The 27,890-nt window shown below is 49.6% G+C and overlaps 1 protein-coding gene across 1 annotated transcript in view; it reads left to right on the forward strand.

Annotated features, from left to right (window-relative positions):
- The window catches only part of LOC146808511 (vomeronasal type-2 receptor 1-like), an 87,097-nt gene extending 62,913 nt beyond the window's left edge, over positions 1 to 24,184 (forward strand). The window contains exons 5-6 of the mRNA XM_085623966.1: positions 653 to 877; positions 24,080 to 24,184. Of these exons, the coding sequence (XP_085480092.1) occupies positions 653 to 877; positions 24,080 to 24,184 (330 nt within the window). The remainder of the gene's footprint in view (positions 1 to 652; positions 878 to 24,079) is intronic.
- The last annotated feature ends 3,706 nt before the right edge of the window (positions 24,185 to 27,890 follow it).

Genomic DNA, 27,890 nt, shown 5'->3' on the forward strand with positions numbered 1-27,890 from the left:
CAGTCCCCGCTATTGGCTGATCATATTGTTATTATATTATGTCATATTTGTGCAGATAGGCAGAGCATTAGGTTTCCTTGAACGCAAGAGCCCACCCCATGAGCTGGAAGTTATTACTGGTGCTTGAACAGGGCTCTGCTCCCACCCAGGGTTCCTCTCTCACCCAGGTCTCCCCTCCCACTCAGGGCTCCTCTTCCACCCAGGTCCGCCCTCCTACCCAGGGCTCCCCTTCTACCCAGGGCTCCCCTACTACCCAGGGCTCCTCTCCCACCATGGTTCCCCTCCAACCCAGGGCTTCCCTCCCACCCAGGGCTCCCTTCCTACCCAGGGCTCCTCTCCCACCCACGGCTCCCACCAAGGGCTCCCCTCCCATCCAGGGCTCCTCTCCCCCCAGGGCTACTCTCCTACCCGGGCTCCTCTCCTACCCGGGCTCCCCTCCCACCCAGGTCTCCCCTCCCACCCAGGGCTCCAATCCAGGACTACCCTCCCACCCATGGCTTCCCTCCCACCCAGGGATCCTCTCCCACTCCACAGGGAGCAGAGTGAGGTGATGGACACAGCTGTGGGGGCCAGGCAGAAGCTTGACAAAGGAAAGACGTACAAGTGAATTCAGTCATTTCTAGTAACTGCCTCATTTTGTATCATTTTCTAGTTACTTCATTACCTGAGAAATATCACATTTAAAGATCGGAATGGGGAAGAAATCTTTAATGATGTAAATGGAGACGCTCAGACCTCTTTCAATATCCTCAATATTCAAATATCCCAAAGTGGGGATTTTGAACTTGTAAAGGTTGGAAAAATTGACACTACAGCTCCGGAAGGCAAAGAAATCACCATCAACATGGGCGCCATCTTGTGGAGCCGTGGAAGGGGGGTAAGCCTTACACAGATGAACAAGCAGTTCCATCAACCGGGGAACAGCCATTACAACGCGGTTATTACCACGCTGTGCAGTTACATTGCATGCGTTACAACGCATGCGATGTTACAACGCTATGCCATTAGAACGCAAGTCTGTACATCGACTTGCGCTAGATGGCGTGCTAACATTACAAATAGTGTAGTTTACTATCCCAACACCTTCCCTACTGTTAAGTGGACTGGAGTTGGAATAGTAAATTACACTTTTTTAATGTCAGCACGCCATCTAGCGCAAGTCGATGTAAAGACTTGCGTTCTAATGGCATAGCGTTGTAACATCGCATGCGTTGTAACGCATGCGATGTAACTGCACGCGTGGTAAAAACCCGCGTTGTAATATCATACATCCCCATCAACCATCCACGGCCGTTGTCACTGCTGCTTAGTCTTTCTTCTTTCTCTATTCTTGATATCTCACGTCATTAAAACTCCAGTGTTGTGAATTTCTGTCTGTGATACTTTCTGAGATGTTGAGATTGCTCTACACTCATGGGTGGTTAACAACTATTAATGCAAGCCCTTATGGAAGATGCCCAAATGAACTCGGTGTGGAAAATGTTTAAATGTTTACACTGCTAACATCCACCATACATTCAGTTGCAATCAAGTCTCATAATGTTAAGAGTGGGATCACAAGATGACCTCACCACACCCAGTCACCTATAGAATATTTTATAAATATAATCTGGATCATATCTTAAATCCAGAACCAGCCAACACTTCCCATTCCAGCAACTGTGTAAATGGACAGTGGATATGGCCTTACCTAATGTGAAGGTGTATCTATTGTTCAGAGTTTCAGTTAAAAAAAAACTTTATTCGGTCTTTTAATACCATAAAAGTATACAAGATCGATAACATACCATTCGTTAACATAAGTAGATAAAAATAATAAAATAACATCCAACCCTCTGGTTCATAATTGTCACAAATACAATCCAATAGGTTCAGCAAAATGCAAATGCAGATTGTATACTACGCAGAAGGTAATATTTCCACAATCAATACAAATTGAATTGGGCCAACAGTCCCCATAACGCTTTAAAATTATTCTTAAAAACTTCTAAAAGGCAAAATTCATTTTTAATTGCATAAAAATTCATATATTACCCTCCACGTTACATTTAACTATTCGTGGCTCGTTCGCCACGTAGAACTCTAACAACAGGCAGCTCAAATCTCATCACATTTGAGGAACTCTTGTATGTACTTCCCCTTGGCACAAGCTATATCTAGATAAATCATTTCTTTTAAGAGGTTTACTGCTTGCGCCCTGTTTTTAATATCATACTTTTTAAAAATCAGACCTAAAAACTCTCTTTGGCTCTCTAAAACCTTCTGGCATTCCAGTAATATATGTAGGATGTTAGACCTGTCAGCCCTTTGGGTGGTCCCTCCTCATCATTATTAATTTTGTCCCACTTTTGCCTCAAACCCTATTTGAATTTTTCCTTTTTGGGAACCACCAGACTTTTTCGTGTTGCTGCAGATTCAGGGAGCCATTTTAGCTACCCCTGAAACTTCTGTCTGAGGGCCTGGAGCACAAAATGGTGGCCACCTGTGACATCACCAGCATCCACTGGAACCTACTAGCACCTTCCAGAACATTCCAGAACCCTGTGACCGTTGGAGGCGGTTTAGAATGTTGGGAAGCTAAGACAGAGAGTTGGCAGTTGGAGCTGGCAGTTGGCACCTGACTGGTGAAGAGAGAGCAGCAGAAACTTGAAGGAGGAAGGAGTGAAGCAGCAGGGGTGGAAACTTGTGCCTGGAGTGGGGTCCATAAACCCACCCTTGATACTAGTCCCTACTGACTGAGCCCAGCCTGGAGCCCTGTGTGGGAAGAAGCAAGAAAAACCATCCTAAGGACCTGGACAGCAGGAACAGGCCTTAGAAACAGAGAACAGCAAGATCCTGACCTGGAAACTGGTTTCCCTGGAGTCCGACGTCGAGTAGCCTGAGACCTGGAGCCCGAGGTGGAGAAGCGGCGCCGACTGGAAAGCGGAAGTCATACCCGGAGCCGCCAGAGGTCGAGAGAGGGCGCCGTCAGAGGTCGTGAGGAGTACCAGAGGTCGAGGAGGAAGTCACCCGAGGTCGAGTGAGCGGCGTCGACGGGGGAGTGAAGTCCGCCCTCCGGAGTCGCCGGAGACCGAGGTGAAGCGTGCCGGAGGTCGGGAGTGGAGATCGCACTCCGGAGTCGCCGGAACCTGAGAGAATCGTGCCGGAGGTCGGGAGTGGAGGTCGCACTCCGGAGTCGCCGGAACCTGAGGAGAGGAGCACCGGAGGTCGGGAGTGGAGACCGCATTCCGGAGCCGCCGGAAGTCGACATCGAGCCAAGGCCGGCCGACGTCATCGAATCCGAGGTCGCCATCGGACCGGAGCCGCCCGACGTCGACACCGAGCCAAGACTGCCCGACGTCATCGAATCGGAGGTCGAGATCGAACCGAGGCCGCCGACATCGAAACCAGAACCGCCTACCGGCGTCGTCAAGAACTGACATTGCGCCGAGGCCGCCGACATCGAATCGGAACCGCCTCACGGCATCGACACGACTCCAGCGGCGTCGGAGCATCAGAAAAAGGGCAGTAAGTGGAGTAGAGGGCACCTAAGGCCCTGTGGAGACCTGAGAGACTGCTCTAAGGGGCTAGGGAGGTGCTGGAACCAACCTGACTGTGCCAGGGGGTGAGCTGAGACTAATTTAGAGGGGTTGTGTGGAGTGAGAGAGCCAGGTCTCTGGTATTCCCCCTTGATCTACCTCAGTTTAGGCCTCAGCCTTGTCCAAGCCAGGGAGTAGACACCCTCAAGCCTTCCACATCCCCACAAGCTGTGCCTGGGCCAAATCAGCCCTTAGGAATTCAAATGTGATCTGATTCTCTGAGTGTCACTGTCAGCTTTTAATTATTTATTAGGGGCACTGTATTTATTGTATTTAACCTATTTATTGCTTCACTGTATTTATTGGTCCACAGTATTTATCGATGCACAATATTTATTGGTTTACAGTATTTATTGCCTCAGAATATTTAATTGCCTGTATGTTTTGCACTTATATTTATGCCTTCATTATTTATGATCACCCCTATTTATTGAATCATTAAGCCAGTGTTTATTTGACCTGCACTATTTAAAAAGTTTGTATATTGTGATTGTTATTTATTTATCTAATCAGCAACTAAGAGAAAAAGAAGATAAAGCAAGATATTTTCATAATTTTTACGGTGTAGAGTCGTTTTTGGAACGGATGCACGCATGGTTATTGTTTGGGTATGTCGTATGCTTAGCACGGAGCCTGATTCCTGACCACTCGAGCCAAGCTACCACTGTATGTCTGGGAGAACACCACCACCCTTCCAGTGTGGGAGTGGAGTTTTTCTAACATAATTGGTGTTCAGTGGTGGGATAGAGCTGTGCCTACGTATACTCAACAATAACTGTGGGTAGTCCATAGGCCTACACCGGGAGTTTTCTCAAAGCGGCCTTCCTAATTGTGGGTTTTAGTTTTTTCCAAATTTACTCTGGTGGTGGGAGGAGGTATTATTAAAGGTACCCCCCTGCATAGTTACTGCAAATAACTGTCCTCTGACCTGAGTGGGCAAGATGGAGTTTGTACTGGAGAATTTAGAAACGTACACTGTGGCCCAACTCAGGGAGTTTTGCCAGCGGGAGGGGGTGTATTGTCCCCCAGGAGCAAAGAAGGGTGCACTCCAAACCAGCTTAAGGGCTTGGGGGAGGCACGCCGAGAAAGCAAGGCTGAGGAGGAGGACAGGGATAGAGAGCCCGACAGTGAGGGAGCTGGTTTGTACCAACCGGAGGTGGGGAACCTGTCAGCGGGGCCCAGGACACTTTCCAGGAAGGGCAGCAGTGCCTCTAGCGGTGGCTTGTCTGAAGTGGAGTTAACAGACCGGAGGGAGAAAAGACAGCTCACATGGGACTTAGCAAGGCTGGAGAAAGAGAAAGAGGAACAGAGGATGGCTCATGAGATAAGGCTGAAAGAGATAGATCTTCAGATCCTGAGAATCGGGGCACACCCTGTACCTAACGGTGGCAGCGAAGAACGAGAGTACACCAGGGAACCCAAACCCTACCTGCCAAAGGACATAGTAGCTAGCTATGGGGTGGGTGATGATATCGCCAAGTGGCTAGTGGCCTATGAGGTCTCGTTAAGGGCCCATGGGGTTCCAGAGAAGTACTGGGGAGGGGGATTGTACAAGTACATGCCTCCAGCTGGTAGGGATGCTTTATTGGCCCTCGAGGAGGATGAGCAGACCCACTACCCCACCATGAAACTGGCGCTCATAAGGAAGTTTGGACTAACACCCGAAAAGTACAGACAGAAGTTCAGGGGTAGTCACAAACTGGGCACACAGAATTGGGTGGACTTCCTGGACTATGCAAAGAAGGCACTAGAGGGTTGGATTCAGGGCAGTGAAGTGAGGAACTACGAGGGGTTGTTTGACCTAGTACTGAAGGAACACCTGCTTGAGAAATGTTTCCCTGAACTGCGGCAACACCTGGTGGATAGCAAGCTGACCAGTCCCCGGAAGCTTGCTGAGGAGGCGGACATTTGGGCTAGTACCCGGGTGTCCACAAGGGGGACTGGAGGGGATACTCAAAAGGCCGGACAGGGCGCCCCCCAGAAGAAAGAGGGAGGGGAAAAGAAAAAGGAGTTCTCCAAAGGCCCCCAAAATAACTTCCAAGGAAAGGGAACAGGATTCACCCCTAGGGCTAACCCACCCAGAAACCCTAATCCTGGCCAGAGTCAGCAGCCAAGGGTTGTCCATTGCTACGAGTGCGGTGGCGTTGGACACTACAAAGGAGATCCGAAGATCCTGAAACGACCACCCCCTCCCATTGGAGGAAAGACCCCCGGAGTAGCTAGTGTAGTGCTCGGGGAGGAGATGCCCTTAACTAAGGGAAGGGAGTGGGCGGGTGTCACTTTAGTGTCCCTGGGAGAACGGGAGATGGTTCCTAAGATCCAGGTGCCCGCAAATACTGTAAAGTATGGGCAGTGGGTCACCATCAACGGCCAAAGAGGGGAGGCTCTGAGAGACACAGGAGCCAGTATGACTATGGTGCGTAGCCAACTGGTGTCTCCAGAGCAGGTAATTCCCGATGTACTCCACCCAGCCGCGATGGCTGACGGCAGAACAGGCCACTATCCAGTGGCCGAGGTTCCCTTTGAATGGGGGGGGGTTGCAGGTTCCCTTCGAGTTGCCGTAAGCCCTGCCGTGCCAGTCGATTGTCTGCTGGGGAATGACATGGAGCACAACGCTTGGAAGGAGGTGGAATACCGGACTCACACTGAGATGCTGGGTACACCTGACTGGGCCTGTGTTAGCACAAGGTCCGCGACTACCCGAAGGGGGAGTTCATTTCGGCTGGAGCCTGGAAAAAAGGCCCAGCCAGCTGCCAGTCAAGGGAAGAACCGAGGACAGGAGGAGCCTGCCTCGGCGTCCCCACCCCGTAGGACGGATAGGCCACCGGAGGTGGTGGACCAGGAGTCTGCGGTGGGGGACGTTACCAAACTGGAGGACCTACCCATCCCGGCCGAGTGGCACGTGGAGGGAGGCCCGTCCAGGGAGGAATTCTGCCAGGGCCAGAGGGAGTGCCCTACCCTTGAGGGGCTGAGGCGACAGGCCGAAGCCCAGGCAGCAGGGAACGTTGAAGGGAACTACAGTGTTTACTGGGAGGATGGCCTCCTCTACAGTGAACCCAAGGCACCCCTACACGGATCGTCACGAGCCTTGGTAGTCCCTCAACGTTATCGAGCCTTCCTTCTGGAGTTGGCTCACGAGATACCATTGGCAGGACACTTGGGGCAAGACAAGACCTTCGCCCGTCTTGTCCCACACTTTTATTGGCCTCAGATGAAAGTGTCGTCCGATACCTACTGCCGGACATGTGTGTCTTGCCAAGCCAGTGGGAAAACAGGGGTGAAGCTGAAAGCTCCCCTGGAACCACTTCCTGTCGTTAGCACCCCCTTTGAAAGGGTGGGCATCGACATTGTGGGTCCGTTAGATCCGCCAACATCAGCTGGTCACAGGTTTATCCTGGTTCTGGTGGATCATGCCACACGGTACCCAGAGGCAATACCTCTGAGGACCATAACAGCACCTGTTGTGGCTAGGGCCCTGATGGGAATCTTTACCCGAGTGGGTTTTCCCAAGGAAGTTGTGTCCGACAGGGGGACCAACTTCATGTCAGCGTACATGCGGGCCATGTGGAAGGAGTGTGGAGTGACCTACCGGTTCACCACTCCTTACCACCCCCAGACCAATGGTCTGGTGGAGAGGTTTAACAAAACCTTGAAGGGCATGATCAGAAGTCTGCCTGAAAGCCTGCGGAGGAAATGGGACGTCCTCCTACCCTGTTTACTTTTTTCCTACAGGGAAGTGCCACAGAAGGGAGTGGGCTTCAGCCCCTTCGAGCTTCTGTATGGGCACCCTGTACGTGGACCTCTCAACCTGGTGAGAGACGGATGGGAAAGAACTCCCAGAAAGCTTCCCCAGGATGTGGTGAGCTACATGCTGGCCTTCCGGAGCCAAATGGCTAAGTTGTGGAAGCAAGCTTCTGACAACTTGGAAGCCAGCCAAGCAGTGATGAAGGCGTGGTATGACCACAGTGCTCACCCGGTGGAGTTGGAGCCTGGCCAGAAGGTGTGGGTGATCGAACCAGGAGAGCTTAGTGCCCTCCAGGATCGCTGGTCAGGACCCTTTGAGGTGTTGGAGAAGAAGGGTAAGGCTACCTACTTGGTGGACCTGAAGACCCCTCGTCAGCCCCTGCGGGTGCTGCATGCCAACCGCCTCAAACCCCACCACGAGAGGCCCGAAGTCATCTTGATGATGGTGACTGACGGAGGAGAGGACGTGGAAAGCGAGCCTCTCCCTGATTTGTTTGCATCTCAGGAGAAGGATGGGTCGGTGGAGGGAGTGAATCTCTCCCCATCTCTAACTCCTGAACAGCAGGAGGACTGTCGCCAGGTCCTGGGGCAGTACTCTTCGTTGTTCTCCCTTGTCCCGGGTAGGACTCACCTGTGCGTCCATGACGTGGGCACAGGAGACAGCCCACCTGTGAAGTCCAAGATCTACCGGATGTCAGACAAGGTGAAGGCCAGCATTCATAGTGAAGTCACTAAGATGCTGGAGCTAGGAGTGATCGAACCTTCTAGCAGCCCCTGGTCCAGTCCGGTGGTGTTAGTACCAAAAGCTGCACCACCGGGTGCCCAACCAGAACTGAGGTTCTGTGTGGACTATCGGGGACTGAATTCAGTGACCAAAACTGATGCTCATCCGATCCCTAGGGCGGATGAATTGATTGACCGGCTGGGAGCTGCCCAATATCTAAGTACCTTTGACCTTACTTCAGGGTACTGGCAGATCTCTTTGACTGATGGAGCAAGGGAAAGGTCAGCCTTCTCCACGCCCAATGGCCACTACCAGTTCTGTGTGATGCCCTTTGGGCTCAAGAACGCACCTGCCACGTTTCAGCGCCTGGTAAACCAGATCCTCACCGGAATGGAGAGTTTCTCTGCTGCTTATCTGGATGACATAGCCGTCTTCAGTAACAGCTGGGAGGATCACTTGCGTCACCTGCAAGCTGTTCTCCAGGCCCTGAGACAAGCTGGATTGACGATCAAGGCCAGCAAGTGCCAGATCGGGCAGGGGTCGGTAGTGTACCTTGGACACTTGGTGGGTAGGGGAGCGGTGCAACCCCTCCAGGCGAAGATCGAGGCCATCATGGCCTGGGAACCCCCCAAGACACAGACTGAGGTCCGAGCTTTTCTGGGCCTCACGGGATTCTACCGCCGCTTCGTGAAGGGGTACGGTACCATCGTAGCCCCCCTCACGGAGCTCACGTCCAAGAAACAACCTCGACGGGTAGTCTGGACGGAGGCTTGTCAGCAGGCCTTTGTGAGATTGAAGAAAGCCATGTGCGAGGCCCCGGTCTTAAGGGCCCCAGACTTTTCCAAGGAGTTCATTGTCCAGACAGATGCATCAGAACATGGCATTGGGGCAGTGTTATCGCAACTCAACGAAGAGGGTCTGGATCAACCCGTGGTCTTCCTATCCCGGAGACTACTTCCCAGGGAACAGAAGTGGAGTGCAATAGAGCGTGAAGCCTTTGCAGTGGTATGGGCTCTGAAGAAGTTGCGGCCATACCTGTTTGGCTCGCACTTCCTGGTTCAGACCGACCACAGACCCCTTCGTTGGCTGATGCAAATGAAGGGGGAGAATCCCAAGTTGTTGAGGTGGTCTATTTCCCTACAGGGAATGGACTTTCAGGTGGAACATCGGCCTGGAGTGGACCACGCCAATGCAGACGGTCTCTCAAGGTATTTCCGCCTTAGTGATGAGAACTCCCAAGGGGTTGGGTAGCTCTCCCCACTTTCAGCTGGGGGGGACGCGTGTTAGACCTGTCAGCCCTTTGGGTGGTCCCTCCTCATCATTATTTATTTTGTCCCACTTTTGCCTCAAACCCTATTTGAATTTTTCCTTTTTGGGAACCACCAGACTTTTTCGTGTTGCTGCAGATTCAGGGAGCCATTTTAGCTACCCCTGAAACTTCTGTCTGAGGGCCTGGAGCACAAAATGGTGGCCACCTGTGACATCACCAGCATCCACTGGAACCTACTAGCACCTTCCAGAACATTCCAGAACCCTGTGACCGTTGGAGGCGGTTTAGAATGTTGGGAAGCTAAGACAGAGAGTTGGCAGTTGGAGCTGGCAGTTGGCACCTGACTGGTGAAGAGAGAGCAGCAGAAACTTGAAGGAGGAAGGAGTGAAGCAGCAGGGGTGGAAACTTGTGCCTGGAGTGGGGTCCATAAACCCACGCTTGATACTAGTCCCTACTGACTGAGCCCAGCCTGGAGCCCTGTGTGGGAAGAAGCAAGAAAAACCCTCCTAAGGACCTGGACAGCAGGAACAGGCCTTAGAAACAGAGAACAGCAAGATCCTGACCTGGAAACTGGTTTCCCTGGAGTCCGACGTCGAGTAGCCTGAGACCTGGAGCCCGAGGTGGAGAAGCGGCGCCGACTGGAAAGCGGACGTCATACCCGGAGCCGCCAGAGGTCGAGAGAGGGCGCCGTCAGAGGTCGTGAGGAGTACCAGAGGTCGAGGAGGAAGTCACCCGAGGTCGAGTGAGTGGCGTCGACGGGGGAGTGAAGTCCGCCCTCCGGAGTCGCCGGAGACCGAGGTGAAGCGTGCCGGAGGTCGGGAGTGGAGATCGCACTCCGGAGTCGCCGGAACCTGAGAGAATCGTGCCGGAGGTCGGGAGTGGAGGTCGCACTCCGGAGTCGCCGGAACCTGAGGAGAGGAGCACCGGAGGTCGGGAGTGGAGATCGCACTCCGGAGCCGCCGGAAGTCGACATCGAGCCAAGGCCGGCCGACGTCATCGAATCCGAGGTCGCCATCGGACCGGAGCCGCCCGACGTCGACACCGAGCCAAGACTGCCCGACGTCATCGAATCGGAGGTCGAGATCGAACCGAGGCCGCCGACATCGAAACCAGAACCGCCTACCGGCGTCGTCAAGAACTGACATTGCGCCGAGGCCGCCGACATCGAATCGGAACCGCCTCACGGCGTCGACACGACTCCAGCGGCGTCGGAGCATCAGAAAAAGGGCAGTAAGTGGAGTAGAGGGCGCCTAAGGCCCTGTGGAGACCTGAGAGACTGCTCTAAGGGGCTAGGGAGGTGCTGGAACCAACCTGACTGTGCCAGGGGGTGAGCTGAGACTAATTTAGAGGGGTTGTGTGGAGTGAGAGAGCCAGGTCTCTGGTATTCCCCCCTTGATCTACCTCAGTTTAGGCCTCAGCCTTGTCCAAGCCAGGGAGTAGACACCCTCAAGCCTTCCACATCCCCACAAGCTGTGCCTGGGCCAAATCAGCCCTTAGGAATTCAAATGTGATCTGATTATATGAGTGTCACTGTCAGCTTTTAATTATTTATTAGGGGCACTGTATTTATTGTATTTAACCTATTTATTGCTTCACTGTATTTATTGGTCCACAGTATTTATCGATGCACAATATTTATTGGTTTACAGTATTTATTGCCTCAGAATATTTAATTGCCTGTATGTTTTGCACCTATATTTATGCCTTCATTATTTATGATCACACCTATTTATTGAATCATTTAGCCAGTGTTTATTTGACCTGCACTATTTAAAAAGTTTGTATATTGTGATTGTTATTTATTTATCTAATCAGCAACTAAGAGAAAAAGAAGATAAAGCAAGATATTTTCATAATTTTTACGGTGTAGAGTCGTTTTTGGAACGGATGCACGCATGGTTATTGTTTGGGTATGTCGTATGCTTAGCACGGAGCCTGATTCCTGACCACTCGAGCCAAGCTACCACTGTATGTCTGGGAGAACACCACCACCCTTCCAGTGTGGGAGTGGAGTTTTTCTAACATAGGATATCACATGGTGCCCCTAAAGTGCAGGTGCATTTTCCCTTACTGTTTATCATAGCTCTTGTTTTTACCCCAATATTCACATAACATGGGTTTACCCCAATTCTTAGCCTTAGCACTTCTCGCCTTAACAGACAACTATGAAGCCTGTCAATATAAGGCAAATGTTGTTCATTTTGCCATGCTAGGGCCATATGGAGAACTGAGCTTTTCCTCAAAAGGTAATCTTGGTCTTGTGCTCGAGAAATTTATTTTCCTAGGATCCTCAGTTCCCTTTTATCGATCTTAATTTCAAGGGATTGAGGGCACAGCGGAAGCCTTATCATACGACATGCATTATTGATAGTGGCTCTAATTCCTTTTGCCCACGTTAGCTTGCTCTTTACAATCTTGTTTCTGCACCATTGTGAGATTTTATAATCATCTCCCGATCCCAAACGTTGCCAGAAATGTAGAAGAGCCATGCAAGCTGTTATACCCCATGAGGTGATTCCCAATTCTAGTCTCACTGCCTGGGTCATTGACGATTTAGGCAAAGAGAATAGATTTTCCAAAGTGTTTCCCTCCTCCACGTCCCATCCGTTTTTGCCACTCAAATAAAGTACCTCTGCACCATATAAAAATTGGGGTGGTACCATTGCTAAGTATGCATTTAAGACCGGTTTATCGGACATTTCGCCATATGCACTATTAAATCTTTTTAATCCCTTCACTGAAGCAGATGCCCTCAGTTTTAGTGTGTCAAGATTAGTATACCAGTGCAGGCTTCTCTCGAACCACATCCCCAGGTATCTATATTCTGTTACCTTTTCCAACTTCTCAGTGCCCAGAAACCAAGTAAATCCTGTTTTCCGTCTACCAAAACATAAGACCTTTGTCTTTTCCATGTTGACAGTAAGTTTTTTGACTTGACAGCATTCATTGAACCAGTTTAACTTTCTTTGTAAGCCAATCTCCGGCTTGTCCATAATTACCATCCGCATAAAGTAAATATGAGATATGTTTCCCGTCTTGCTTTGGGCTTGCCCCTCTTGCCTTACCTAGGGTTGAGGGCAAGTCTGTCATAAACAGAGAAAAAAGCAGGGGGGGGCAATATGCACCCCTGACTCAGCCCATTACCGATCTGACTTTTTTTAGATAAGCTCCCCCTACATCTGGGGTTGTCTGGGCCCACTTTTCAGTACGCAGTGCTTGAATCAGCCCTAATAAATCCCTTGGGATGTTATACCCAAGCAAGGTCTCCCACAGCTGCTCTCAGTCCACCACATCAAATGCTGCATGGAAGTCCACGAAGCAGCAGAACAGACTTCCCCTCTGCCCGATTGACTTCCGCGCAATGGACTAGAGTGCAAAACAGTGGTCTACAGTTGAATGTCCCCGTTTAAACCCTACCTGTTCTGGGGGCATATTTCGATTTTCTTCAATCAATCAATCAATCATAGGCATTTGTATAGCGCACTGCTCACCCGGAGGGTCTCAAGGCGCTGGGGGGGGGGGGAACACTACTGCTCGAACAGCCAGGTCTTGAGTTGCTTCCTGAAGGCGAGATGGTCTTGCGTTGTCCGGAGGTGGATGGGGAGGGAGTTCCATGTCTTGGCTGCCAGGTAGGAGAAGGATCTTCTTCTGGCGGTGGCTCTGCGGATGCGGGGGACGGTGGCGAGAGCGAGGCTGGCGGAGCAGAGCTGGCAGGTGGGCTTGTGGAAGGTCAGGCGGCTGTTGAGGAACTTGGGGCCCAGGTGGTGGAGGGCCTTGTGTGCGTGGGTGAGGAGTCGGAACGTGATTCTTTTGTTGACGAGGAGCCAGTGCAGGTCTCTCAGGTGTCCGGAGATGTGGCTGTGTCGGGGGATGTCCAGGATGAGTCGTGCTGAGGCGTTCTGGATCTGTTGGAGTTTCTTCTGGAGTTTGGCGGCGGTGCTGGCGTAGAGGGCGTTCCCGTAGTCCAGCCGACTGGTGACGAGGGCCTGGGTGACCGTCTTCCTGGTCTCGGTGGGGATCCACCGGAAGATCTTTCGAAGCATGCGCAGGGTGTTGAAGCATGAAGACGAGACGGCGTTGACTTGTCTGGTCATCGAGAGGGAGGAGTCCAGGATGAAGCCTAGGTTGCGTGCGTGGTCCGTTGGCTTGGGGGTGGCTCCCAGGGCGGGGGGCCACCAGGAGTCGTCCCAGGCGGAGGGTGATGATCCCAGGATGAGGACCTCCGTCTTGTCTGAGTTCAGTTTCAGGCGGCTGTTCTTCATCCATTCGGCGACGTCTTTCATCCCTTCGTGTAGGCTGGCTCTGGCGGCGTCCGGGTCGCTGGTGAGGGAGAGGATCAGCTGGGTGTCGTCGGCGTAGGTGATGATCTTGAGGTTGTGTTGACGTGCGATGGTTGCGAGGGGGCTCATGTAGACGTTGAAGAGGGTGGGGCTGAGCGATGACCCTTGTGGAACGCCGCAGATGACTTCGGTGGCCGCTGACCGGAACGGGGGGAGGCGGACTCTCTGGGTTCTTCCGGCGAGGAATGAGGTGATCCACTCCAGGGCCTTCTCCTGGATGCCGGTGTTGTTCAGGCGCTGTACCAGGGTGCGGTGGCAGACAGTGTTGAACGCTGCGGAGAGGTCCAGGAGGATGAGGGCCGCAGTTTCCCCGTTGTCCATTAGGGATCTGATGTCGTCTGTGGCTGCGATGAGGGCGGTCTCCGTGCTGTGGTTGGCTCGGAAGCCGGATTGCGAGTGGTCGAGGGATCCGTTGGTCTCGAGGAAGGCGGCTAGCTGTCTGTTGACGGTCTTCTCGATGACTTTGGCAGGAAACGGGAGGAGCGAGATGGGGCGGTAGTTCTTGAGGTCGGAGGGGTCTGCAGTTGGTTTCTTCAGCAGGGCACTGATCTCGGCGTGTTTCCAGCACTCTGGGAAGGTGGCGGTGTTGAAGGAGGTGTTGATGATGTCGCGGAGGTGGGGTGCGATGATGTGGTCGGCCGTGTTGAAGATGTGGTGTGGGCAGGGGTCCGTAGGGGATCCGGAGTGGATGGTGTTCATTGTGCGTGTTGTGTCTTTGGTGCTGACTGGGGTCCAGGTGCGGAGGGTGGCGGTGGGGGGCATCGGTTCGGTGGTGGGGTTCGTGGTTGGTGGGCCGAAGCTGTTGTGAATGTTGGCGATCTTGTCATGGAAGAAGGCTGCGAGGGAGTCACAGAGGTCTTGCGAGGGAGTGATGTCATTGTTTCCGGCGTCGGGGTTGGAGAGCTCTTTGACGATGCTGAAGAGTTCCTTGCTGTTGTGGGTGTTGTTGTCCAGTCGTTCCTTGAAGGCTGTCTTCTTTGTGGCACGGATCAGTTGGTGGTGTTTGCGGGTGGCGTGTTTGAGGGCCGTCATGTTGTCTGTGGTCTGGTTGGTGCGCCAGGTGTTCTCCAGGGAGCGGCAGTTCTTCTTGGAGGTGATGAGCTCGTCGGTGAACCAGGAGGCTTTCTTGCTGCCGCGTCTGCTGGGGGGGTTCTTCTTCAGTGGTGCGAGGGCGTCTGCGCAGTTGGAGATCCACTGTGTGAGGTTGTTGGCGGCTTCGTTGGGGTCCGTTGAGCTGGTGGGGGGGTTCTGGCTGAAGAAGGTGGTGAGCTGGTCGCCGGTGATCTTGTTCCAGCTCCTGCGGGGGGCTTGTTGAGGGTGGTGGTGGGTCGTCATTTTACTGAAGCTGAAGTGGACGCAGCTGTGGTCAGTCCACTGGAGATTGGTGGAGTGGCTGAAGGTGACGTATTTGCTGGATGAGAAGACTGGGTCAAGTGTGTGGCCGGCGTAGTGGGTGGGGGTGGTTACCAGTTGCTTGAGTCCGAGGTTGGCCAGGTTGTCCAGCAGAGCAGTGGTTTTGCGGTCCTTGTTGTCCTCCAGGTGGAAGTTGAGGTCCCCCAGGAGGATGTAGTCGGTGGAATTGATGGCGTGCGGGCTGACGAAGTCTGTGATGTCTTCGCTGAACTGTGTGCGTGGTCCCGGTGGTCTGTAGACGAGGGTGCCTCTGAGCGTGGTCTTGGGGTCGGTGTGTATCTGGAAGTGGAGGTGTTTGGCGGAGGTGAAGGTGTCATCGGAGTTGGTCGTGATGCGGATGGTGTTCTTGTGGATGATGGCGATGCCTCCTCCTGTCTGGTTGACGCGGTCCTTCCTGGTGATTTTGTAGCCTTCCGGGACGGCGATGGCGACGTCGGGCGCTGAGGAGGCGTTCATCCAGGTTTCCGTCAGGAAGGCGATGTCTGGTGCTGTCGAGTCGAGGAGGTTCCAGAGTTCGACGGCATGCCTGTGAACGGAGCGGGTGTTGAGCAGGATGCACATCAGGTGTTTGTTGCTGGGGCTCGGTTTAGCCGGTGCGGTGTTGGGTTGGAGGCCGGTGAAGCGGCAGGTCAGGCAGGTGAAGGGTCCGTGGGTGCGTCTTGGGGTGGCTCGGTAGCAGGCGGTGTTTCGGCCGGCGTTGAGTGCGTGGAGGGTTTTGGCGTCATAGATGTGCAGGGTGTGCTGGCGAGGGCGAGGACCAGGGGGTCTGGCGCTGGGCGTGGTCCAGGCGCGGACGGGCGCAGACGGGCTTACCTTTGGCGCACCTTCGGCGCTCAATCGGCGCTCCCGCTGCGCGCGTCCGCTGCGCGGTCACTCTGGGGGCGTCATAAGTAAGGAGCCAGGAGGGAGGAGCAGCTGGGTGGCGGGAGCGGGGCGGCGAATGGAATCACAGGGGGGCAGGGCCACAGGGAGGCAGCGGCGGGAAATTCCAAGAAGCAGCGGGCAGCGGGAAATTCCCAGGAGCAGCGGGAACTTCCCAGGAGCAGCGGGCAGCGAGCGAAGGAATCTGCAGGCAGGAGGCCGCAAAGGCAGGCAGGAGCGGCAGCAGTGAGTGGGGCGACCAAGCCCTGTGGAGGGCTGAGCGGTCACCCACTCCTTAAGTAATCCCTGTATTACTTTGGCGAAAACCTTTTCACCTATATCCAGGAGATTTATTCATCTGTAATTTTTTGTTGAGATGTTTACATCTCCTTTTTCATGGATTGGCCTTACGATAGCTCCTTACCAGTTATCTGGCACTATCCCTGTATTAAGGATCCCCTGAAACATTTTCGCAAAAAACTCTGACCACCAATCAGGCTTACATTTTATAATCACTGCTGGCAAATTATCTGGGCCTGCCGCACGGGTTAGGTTTTGACTAGATATTAATTTCCTAATATGGCTGGAGGTAAAGTGTTCTTTTATCTCCTCCCTCACTCCTGGCCATGCTATTGTACTTGCTTTATCTAACATTGGCCACTTCCAATAAATTTTGCCCAGGTAATCCACCCAATCATCTTCGGGGACCGAACAGTACAGAGACCCTAATACATTACCGGTGGTTTCTTGTACCAATTTCCAGACACCTTTCACATTTTTGGCTTCTATTACCGCTAACATACTTGCCCAGCAACTGTCTTTATAGGCTCTCTTTTTATTCCTAATGATCCTTTTATATTTTATCCTTAGTTTTGGAGGGTAGATAACAGTTCATCGTTATGCCTTACTCTAAGTCTTCTTTCCTTTTGCCTAATAACAGCTTTTACTTTGCGACATTCTTCATCGAACCAAGGTTTGTTTTTAGTATGAGATCTATTATTGCTGGCTGCCCCAGGTGTTGCACATTTAATTCTACCAGTTGACTTATTGTGTTTTCATACCAGGCATTGTCGTCCTCAAATGTGGATTTTTCTAAGAAGAGAGTCTGCTGGGCAGCACTTAATTTTGTAACATGCTCTTCTGAAATACGGGTTGTAAACTGCTTTGGATAGTCCACATGTACTTGGAGAACAATCTCTCTCGGATTACCCCATTTTGCGTATAATGATATCATGAACGGGTAGTGATCGCTACTTCCACTCTTACTACCTCGAAGTGCTTAATTAGTTTAAAGCTCCAGGCATGTGTAAACACGTAGTCTATTGGGCAAGGTTGCCGACCTATTGTAAATGTATGTCTAGCTGGCCGATCAGCTTCCATTCTACCATTTGCACATAGCAATCCTGTGGAACCCAACAATTGTCCAAGAGCCAGATCTTGGGATGAAATGTCTCCTCTAGGAAACATCGCTGTCTCTATATTATAGGTGCTTAGCTGTTCCTTACGCCATGGGTCTATTCTTTGGGGATCTAATCTGTGGTTAAAGTCGCCCAACAACAAGAACACATCCTTGTGATAGGTATCACATATAGTCTCCATATCCTTTTTTGAATTTCCCAGGTCAACCTTATAATAATCTTCCTTTCCCTTCTGGGTATACACATTAATGATACATATACCTTCAAAGCATGGATGAACATTCAGTGGCAACACTACTACCTAGCGCCCATTTAAATTTAAATTCGAGGGGTTCTATTTTCCTGGCAATTTTTGTAGATACCAACGTCAATTGTCCTCCTGAGGGTCTGCCGAAAGGATTCTTCCTAGCTATTTCCCGATGTTGGGCAAACCCTTCAATAACTAGGGTTTCGTTGCACAGCCAAGTCTCCTGCAAGCACACGATGTCATTGCTCTCAATCTTGTTAAAGCTTTCTTGGGTTGATATTCTATTATATCTATTTATATTCCAAGACAGTATAGACAGGCTGTGCGATGACCCTTGCTCCTAGTCAATATCACTTAGGCACCCATCTTCCTCATACACTTAATGTGCTAGGGCTCTATATCTATTCCCGGTTCACAGATCTACTTCACCCCTCCCTATTTCCTACAGTCATTTCAAGTTCTTCCTTATTATCCCAACAGGAATTAATCAGTCTTATTTGTTGTACTCCCAGCCCAGCATGATTCCTAAGAAATTACTTTCCCTGCTTATTAATCAGCATTTTCTCCCTTTTTATTAATCTAATGCCTTCCTTTAGCAGCTCATATTCTGCATTTTCTAAAGCTGCGTTTACTAATGCTGAGTAGAGGAAGACCTTAGTTACTCCGCCCCCTTTGTTGTTTACCATAAACCCTACTTCTCTGAGGTCCTCAGAACTAACATAACGTAGGCTTGCACATTTTGATAAGGAGGAAAGGAGTTGGGAGCGATTTAAGGGGTTTAGTTCCCTAGTTTTTTTCCCACCTTTACCCTGCCCTGTTGGCTCCAGAAAAACCCATAGGTCCTGATATCGTTATAACTCTCCTCCCGGTGGGCCCCCCACTATATCATCCTCCCTTCTTCCACTGTATTCCTCTTCCTTGTATCTCTTTCTAAGGGCCCTACTCCTTTTGAGGTTACTAAGTCCTGCAAGTATAATCTTTCCCAACCCTCTTCCCTCATCACCACAATTTTCTTCCCCCAAGGTTTTCCTAGAATTATCTTTGCTACTCTTAGAGACTCCTTTGCCTTTTACCCGGCTACTCTGTTGTTCAAGATTACTGGCAGTTATTCTTTTTTCAGGGATACTTTGCTTTTTAGCTACTGGGAGCACTTTTTCACCTATAGACACATGTTCTTTCCCTACACCCTTCCCTCTACCCTGACGCCTTGGGGTTTGGCCTTTGCTAGGAAGGTTCCCCCCCTTCTTGGCCAAGGGTTTTGTGCTGCTTATAATTCCTCCTTTCCCCCCCGTCTTTTTACAATCATCAGCTGACGAGATATATATATACGCTAGGCTCCTCCTTCTGTGAATGGATATCCCTAACCACTTCTTTCTCCCTACCACCATCCATTTCCTGAAGGTCTCTGACTGGCCTGACTAAAGTGGGCATTAGGCCTTAATTCGTACCAGCTCCCCAATCATAGTTTTAAATTGTACACTTTGAGTTTTTAAAATTTCATTGTTCAAACCTTGCAGGGTTTTTTGAAGGCTCAACATATCTTCAAGCATAGAGGCACTAGAGGTTCCAGTGACTTCCAAGCTATGCATAGATGGATCCATTAAATGATTTCCTATTACATAAGAACTTTCCGACCCTTCTTTCTCATTAAGGTGGTCTTTCGTGTAACTATTGTCCCCTTTACACTGAGTCTTGCCAAATGAGACTTCCTCTTCCTCCTCTGCCTCAATTTCGTGGTCAATCGAGGGGCTGAAATAGCCTTGGAGAAGAGGATAACCGTCGATCAAGGGAGATGCCTAAGATGTTAAAATTTATTTGAATTGGGCGTCCAAGCTCGGGGCTGCCGAATAAACGGGAGTTGGATGAATCTCGACAACACTCAGCTCCTTTTCAGACACATCCTTCCCTTTGAAGTTTTTCCCCAAGATGTCCTTAATTGACTTAGAGGCTGATAATCCTCCTGTCTTTGTTGTCTGCGGGGTTAAGTTCAGTGATTAGGTGTTTCTCCAGCAGATACTCCTATAACTCCTTTCACCTCTCCCTTTTCTTTCTGCATTTCAGCCATATCCTGTTCCCCGTCCTTTATTTTCTGGCATTTTGGTGTTTCTTGGGGCTTTTCGAGCTTTAGCTTTCCCTAAAGCCATCACCTTTACTTTTTTTTCTTTCTTCTTTTCCTCTGCCACAGGCACCCACCGCCCTAAGGCTCCTTTCTTCAGATACGCAGCAAAACCATCAAATTTCCTTTTCCTCCCTTGCAACTCTTTATAGCTAACACCAACAGCTCCATTTGGGGTCTGAGACTATTTTACTTCCTCTTACATGTACACTTGCCTAAACTTTTTAACTCATGGTAACTTGATTCTACTTACCCCTGTTTCAATGGACGTGCGCCCTCCCCACCACCGCTGCACCACTGCTGTACACCTGCTGCTACAGTTCCACTATTGTGTCCCTGCTATGCCGGTACTATACCGGTGACTCCCAGGGCATCAACTTGTGAGTGCACCTTCTTAGACCCAGCTGAGACCTGCTAGCAAACAGCTCTCAAACTGCTCTCCCGTCTCATTTTGCCGCCAAACACTTTATGCGAGCATCCAGACGAGGGCCAGGCAAAACAGGATGTCACACAGTATTTGCGCCATTGGGCCGTTCGGCTGTTGGGCCCCAAAGGCCGTGCTCTGTCCTCCAAAATCCACAATCAGCAAACAGCACTACTCTGGAGCAAAGTCCGCTTTTCTGAAATTAAATCACTTTCGAAACCACGAGATTCGCGACTCGCAGTTCGCAGCTCATTTTCACCACGTTACTGCTTCACGGCTTGTGCTCTTGAACGCTCGTCCGATCATTGCGCGTAGTCCGTAATGCGTGGTACGTGATGCGTGATGGGAGGTGCAGGGTGGCAGGTGTCTCCAAGCAGTCTCCAGCGGCCACGAACAGAGATTATCTATTGGAAATGTGAATATATATGAATATATAGTGGAGTCTCACAGGTATTATGCCCAACCACAACACCAAGCATGTTGTCTTTCTTACGTACGTGGCAACATAGGGTGAATTAATAGTAATGACACGTTTTTATTTACGAATATTAATTTTGTGTTTTTAGTACATAGGAATAATGTGCTACTGTTAACACTGGGAGGATCTGATATTGTTTGTACTGAACACGGCCATGAAGAGTGGAGGCAGAACAACGTAGAAGACTCTAAATGACATCTTGCAACCCAATTTTATCACAGGACAAGGCAAGGGCTGATGTCAGACACCAATGGGGAGACACAGAGACTTATGCAAGAGGTGCTGCACACCAAGGGATAGCAGCAAGTATGCTGATGCCACAGTGGTGGCGCACCAAAGGATGGAAACACAAGATCTGATGCCACAGTGGCAGCACACCAAAGGATGGAGACACAGAGGCTGATGCCACAGTGGCCATGCACCAGTGGATGGAAACACAAGGTCTGATGCCACAGTGGCTGTGCACCAAAGGATGGAAACACAAGATCTGATGCCACAGTGGATGCACACCAAAGGATGGGAACAAAAGGTCTGATGCCACAGTGGCCGTGCACCAAAGGATGGAAACACAAGGTCAGATACCACAGTGGCCGTGCACCAAAGGATGGAAACACAAGGTCTGACGCCACAAAGGCCGCTCACCAAAGGATGGAAACACAAGTTCTGATGCCACAGTGACAACGCACCAAAGGATTGAAACACAAGTTCTGATGTCAGAGTTGTGCACCAATGGATGGTGACAAAGAGGCTGATGCCCCCCTTGCTGATGTGCACCAAGGAATGGAGACAGGGAGGATGAAGCCAGAGTTGTCCCAAAACAAAGGTGGAGACACAGAAGCTTATGCCAGAGTTGTCACAAGCCAAGGGCAGAGACACAGACGCTGATGCCAGAGTTGTCACGAGCCAAGGGCGAAGACACAGAAGCCGATGCCAGAGTTGTCACAAACCAAGGGTGTAGATACAGGGGCTGCCCCAGAATTGCCTCGCACCAACGGATGGAGACACAGAGGCTGAAGCCAGAGTTGTCATGAAGCAAGGGATAGAGACACAGGGTCTGATTTCAAAGTTGCAGTGCACCAAGAGATGGAGATACAGAGGCTGTTTCCAGACTTTTCACAAACTAAGGTTTGAGACCCGGGGCTGATACCAGGGTTGCAGTGCACCAAGGGATGGAGACCACAGGCTAATGAATTGCTGCACACCAAGGGATGGAGACACAAAGGCTAATGCTAAAGTTGCTGTGAACCAAGAGTGGAGACACAGGGACTGATGCCAGAGTCGCAGTGCACTAAGAGTGGAGACACCGGGGTGTTGCCAGGGATGTTGCAAAGCAAGGATGAAGACATAGGGGCTGATGCCATGGTTGCAGAGCACCAAGGGATGGAGACACAGCCACTGGTGTAAGAGTTGCTGAGAACTAAGGGATGGAGACACAGAGGCAGACAAAAACATTGCTGAGCATCAAGGGACGAAAACTCTGAGGCTGATTCAAGATTTGTCATGAACTAAATGATAGAGACAGACATTCTAATGCCAGAGTTGCCATGTGCATCAAGGGATGAAGACACAGGGGCTGGTGCAAGTGATACGTATATCTTTAAGATGTGGAATTATGACTATAAATGCATACCTTCCTTGGTGCTATGACCTTGCCAATATTTTGACTTTTGACATTTTGGTCACGATATTGAGGCCCCTCGATATTTTTTTGAAGGTATTCCAGAATATAACCAAACTGTTTAGTGCCCCAAGTCATGAAGTAACGATGATTACCCCGGGGAATGCAGTAATGATGGTTACCCAAGGGCATGCAACAATGATGGTTACCCGAGTTCATGCAGTAACAATGGTTACCCGAAGTCATGCAACAACGATGGTTACCAGAGGTCATGCAGTACCAATGGTTATCCAAGGTCATGTAGTACTGATGGTTATCCAAGTTCATGCAGTACCAATGGTTACCCGAGGTCATGTAGTACCAATGGTTACCCGAGGTCATGTATTATCAATGGTTATGCAAGATCATGCAGTACCAATGGATACCCAAAGTCATCAATACCAATTGTTACCCGAGGTCATGCAGTAATGATGGTTACCCTAGGTCATGCAGTACCATTGGTTACATGAGGTCATGCACTACCAATGCAGTTCTTCCGCATCCTCTCCTGCCTAAACCCTTCACCACAAGTGGGAGTGATCATTGATTCATGCAAGTTGGGGAAAGTGATGAGAGCGAGAAAGAGAGAACAATTCCACTGACTTTGTTACTTAAGTATGATTTTGTCGCTTGAAAGACTGGTTTGTCACATGATGGATCTTTCAGAGGTACTAAAGCTAGATCAAAATAAGACAGTGATTAAATCTCTTGGTGAGAAAGTTTGATTTAGATCAGCAGCACTTGTGCACGCTTAACTTTGAGTCAAGACTTTGAGTGAAAGGCACTGGGACTATTCTCTCAATGATAAAAGATAACACAAGATAAATTCACTATGTGAGCCAATCCTGTATAAGTAGAAGAAAATACATGAGTAAAAACAACTATTAGCATCTTTACTCAAAAACCACTTTACCAGGAGCCCCTTAAAAGGTGGGGACCCTGATCAATTGGCCACTTTGCCCATGCCTTAAAACTTGTCTGCGGAGGGAGGTTGTCAAGTGTGTGCAAGCATGATACTTGTTCAAATTTAGAAACATATTGCCTTTTTTTTCTGGACATGAATAAACACTTGATGATAACTGCAGCCCTGGATAGCTGGTTCCAGATTATAGGCAAACTGACAATGCAGTGGTGCTGCAGACAGAGAGCAGCTGATGCCAACAGATGCTTCTGGTTCTATAAAGGTCCGTAAACATAAACACTGCATGCCACAATTGGTGTGGCTTAAAAAGCCAGATGCGTCCAACATGACTGACAAATCACAAACGATCTATGGGAATAGCCACATATCTAGCGCTATCTCTCAGCAACTTCCAGGAATCCTGTGTGAACATTGAAACTTTATGACAATTATGTTTGCGGTTCTGTACCACTACATCTTTAAAGAACCAAGAGAGGTCTGGAAACTCTCAAATCCTATCACCTAGGATCACCCAGAGGCTGTTAATTAAGACTCCATTGGAAAGATGTGTCAAGGAAAGGGTCGGGAGGTTGAGGTGGTTGCAAGAGTCATGGTCCTGGCAACTGCTGTAGCAGAGATAGGTGGTTAATCTGACGGACTGGGCTCATGACAATGACAAACATACAGTTTCTCACCAACCTATTTTCCAAGTTCAAGTCTTTCAAATCTTTTAATCTTACACATTACAGCCAAGACAGCCATTGTTAAGGCATGTCTTGAGCCTGAAAATTGTTTGATCGTCTTACAAACGATTTCCCCACCATGCTTCAGGAGGTGCCCCTCCAAAATAGTCTAGGTATACACACACTCATAATCTTCACTGTTCCAATGTTCTATTCTATCATCAGAATGTACAGGAATATTCATGTACAGTACAGCAGGTACATTCGTTAGACCCACAATATACTCTAGCCTTTCATTGTACTCCTGCAAACTATATTGCCATCTTGTAATTCTCCTGGTGGTACACCTGGCAACCTTATTGCTAAGATGACCTGCTAATATCTTATGATTCATTGACAGTCTAAACCCTGCGCCCCAGAATTTTTTTCTAAAACTGTGTACATCCCACTATCAGTATGAAACATCCTACAAATCACTGAGTGCCTGGTTCCTGTACCTCTCAATGCCCTAGATGCAAAGGCCATACCCTGGCCATACCCACTGAAATCCACCATCTCCATTATGATGCTTCTATTATGAGTTTATAACCCTCCGAACAGTTTGGCCTTGATAATATCAGCCTTCACTTGCTCAAACACTTTTCACTCAAATTAAAACTCTCATTCTTCTTAAAAAAAACACCAGTGGTGGCAAAATAATGCACAACTCAGTAATACAGTTTGGCAAGTCTAGGGAAGTATCTCAGTTGATCCTAGTGCTCATCCAAATGGGGCTTTTTAATAGCTTCCTTTTGTTTCTACCAATCTGTGGAGAAATGATGCCTCAAGTAGTCCTCTTCTTCCCTCTCAGTGTCTTTCCACCATACATAATATTTTGAGTACCTTCCTCAGAGTCACATCACATGACCATGTACACAAGATGTCATCTTGAGCAAAGACTATACCTCTAATTCCCTTAATTAGATTATCCATCTCTTTCAGAAACACAGCAGATGCTGCTGCTAAGAATAATTGTATTAGCTTAAAATGGTAGGCATCCTTTAGTGTTGTACCCAATGTCAGGTGTTGTGAATCCTTCTGAAGTTTGATCCGATGGTACACCACAGACATTTACAGCACTGTAAACACCTTGGCACCCTTCAATACCATCCAGCATTTCTGCGATGTTTTGGGAGCGCATGGCAGTCCAGCCAGATTCTGATGTTTAAGTTATGCAAGTTCAAACACATTCTCTGCATGCCATTGGCTTTGCACACCAGAACAATGGGCACCAGCCATTTTAAACTTTCAATCTCCCCATAAATTCCTAACTTACATAACTTTTCAAACTCCTTCATGAGTTCTCCCATCAGCCCAAATGGAACCATCCAGTCCTTGTGAACACAGAGCATGCATTTTTCTTAAACATAATCTTGTGCTGGAGCTATTTTAGGTTTTCCATTGAAAACTTGTGGGAACTTTTTTCTCCCACCATGGAGCTATTGCCATCTTTAGTACTTTTTTCATCATTAATGCCACTTCCATGAGATACCTTCCTCAGTAGAAACTACTCTGTACCACAGTCCTAATACATCATTAGTAAATACTCACATGCGCACTGTCCAGGAGTGCCAAAACCCTACAGAACCACCTACTGAGTAGTTTCAATTGAGTTTACAGGGGGCTGCCCGGGTCGCAGTAATTTAAAAACACAAATGTAGCACACGATGAATAGGGCCAAAGAAGCTGAGGAACTCTTCAGTAAACTCGCTAAGAGAGTGACTGTAGAACTAGCAACCAAGAGTGGAAACCCACTTACTAACAAAAGTCTCAAAAGAAATTCATTAGATTGGAAAGACTTTAGATTAGGAAGAATTCCTATGGGCCTCAGGTCGCAAATTATCCCCACCTACGACGACCTTGAGAATGACTTACTTGTAGCTTGGGAGAGAGAATTGACTGCAAACTCAAATAAACTGATGGACATACGGATTGAAAATTCTCAAAGGAAGGTCAGCAAATTGTTGAGGGAGATTGACACCCTGGAGGCAGAGATTAAAGATTTCAATCTACCGGAGGCAACCGAAAAGAATTACGCAATTCTTGAGGGCATACTATTGAGACACCTGAATGAGGTGCGTACTATTGAGACACCTGAATGAGGTAAAACAAAGAAAAGCTAAGAAATTAAAAAGGACACACAGGACTACAACAATGGCAGGGTCTTTACCTTTGCCAAGAAATATGACCATTTAATCCCTAAACAACAGACAGAGACTAAAGAACCAGCTGCTTCGATCAGATCCAGTTCTACTTCACTGGACACACCGATGACCAGTGAGAGTGAACAGGAGGAGACAGGAGGCAGAGATAACCCATTTTTAAGGCAGGTTTTAAGGATAAAGAAGGGGAACCGGGAGCAAAACGGATGCATTCCCACCACAGGCTGACAAGGCGAGGAAAGAGAGGGGGTTTGGGAGGAAGACAGAATGAGAACCAGATCTTGGAACAAGAAAAAATAAAGGACCCCACAGTTATCAACCTTACTGATAAACATTAGCCTGGCTGCAACATCATGACTACAGAAGGGTATAAGGGCCAGATGTATCAACGCTTTTTGCGATTGCAAACGGGCCGATTCATAGAATCGGCCCGTTTGCGATTGCAAAATTGTGTTTTGCGATGTATCAAACATTTTGATTTCGCAATATGGGTATTCACAATTATTTGCGATTACCTAAATTGCGAATACAGTTAGAGAATCAGAATTTGCGATTCCCTAAACACAATTCTTGTGGCCATCGCAAATTGCGATTTAGCATTAAGGAATCGCAAATTACCACCAACTTCTAGTTGGTGGTAATTTGCAAATTCCTAGAAAAATGCACTTTTCAGCATTTTCTAAGTGCCATGTGGAGTACATACATGCCCTTAGGGCATGTATGTGCGCCACATGTGCACACATGCATTTTTTAGGGGTGCAACAGGGTGTCCTTTTGGCACCCTTGCACCCTTGAAATTGCATGCGCAATTATTGAGTACCTATAGGGTACTTACAAATTGCGCATGCAGTTCCCATTCATTCCTATGGGCCTCAGTTGACTCACAACACTCACATCTTAGGTGGATAGACAACCTTACCCAGACAGAAAGGGTAGCACTACGACCATTGATGGTAGATGACAGCATTACAATATGGAAGGCTGACATGGGTGGTAATGTGGTGCTTATGAACCAGGTCCATTATGACAGGGAGATTATCTCACAACTGAGGGGCCGACTCCGATCTGGGTCGGAAGGGCACCGAACGCGATCCGGCCAGAAAAACTACGAGCTGTACGTGTGTTTTCCAGCCGACTCATACAGCTGTACGAGCGAGAAGTACAATGCGAGCTACATGAAATTCACTGACCGAATCATTTCTGGGTCCGAACCGCTCCGTACGTCTCGGTCGTAAGCTAACCGTGGCGTGCACTGGACGCGATTCACAACTGAGCCAGTACGATGCACGCGTCGGACAGCCTGTGCGAGCTGGAGTGTCCGGCTCGCAAATCGTCCGGGTGGTTGCCTTTGGAGGTCTGCGTCGGACCCCCTGTCACCCCCAGCCCTACGACTCGGACACCAACACAGGCATGTACGGTGCAGATGGCACCGACGCGTACCCACTGTAGGGGGCGCACTCGTCCGCGACGTACCTATTCAGTCAATGGAAGCCCATGTACACGGCGTACGACCGGCTCCCATTGACTTCTATGGGTTTCCGACTGAACCGAGTCCGGCAGCATACGGCCGCATCGTACTCGCTCGGTCGGACTGCAGGACTCCGGCTCGGTCGGAAAACACTCCGGATCCGGCTCGGTCGGAGTACTTTCCAACCCGGATCGGAATCGATCCCAGAGTGACATGGACTACTATGAGAAACTACCCTCGAATCCCATCTGGACATTGACTAATCTCAAAAATGTAAAGGTTGGCACGATCTATGCCTCTTACACTTTAATGATTACACCTACCTTAGAGTAGAGCATCCTAGACAGCCATGATCATATACGCTACC

The sequence above is a fragment of the Triturus cristatus genome, chromosome 8 (assembly GCF_964204655.1).
Source record: "Triturus cristatus chromosome 8, aTriCri1.1, whole genome shotgun sequence".
Taxonomy (NCBI): Eukaryota; Metazoa; Chordata; class Amphibia; order Caudata; family Salamandridae; genus Triturus; species Triturus cristatus.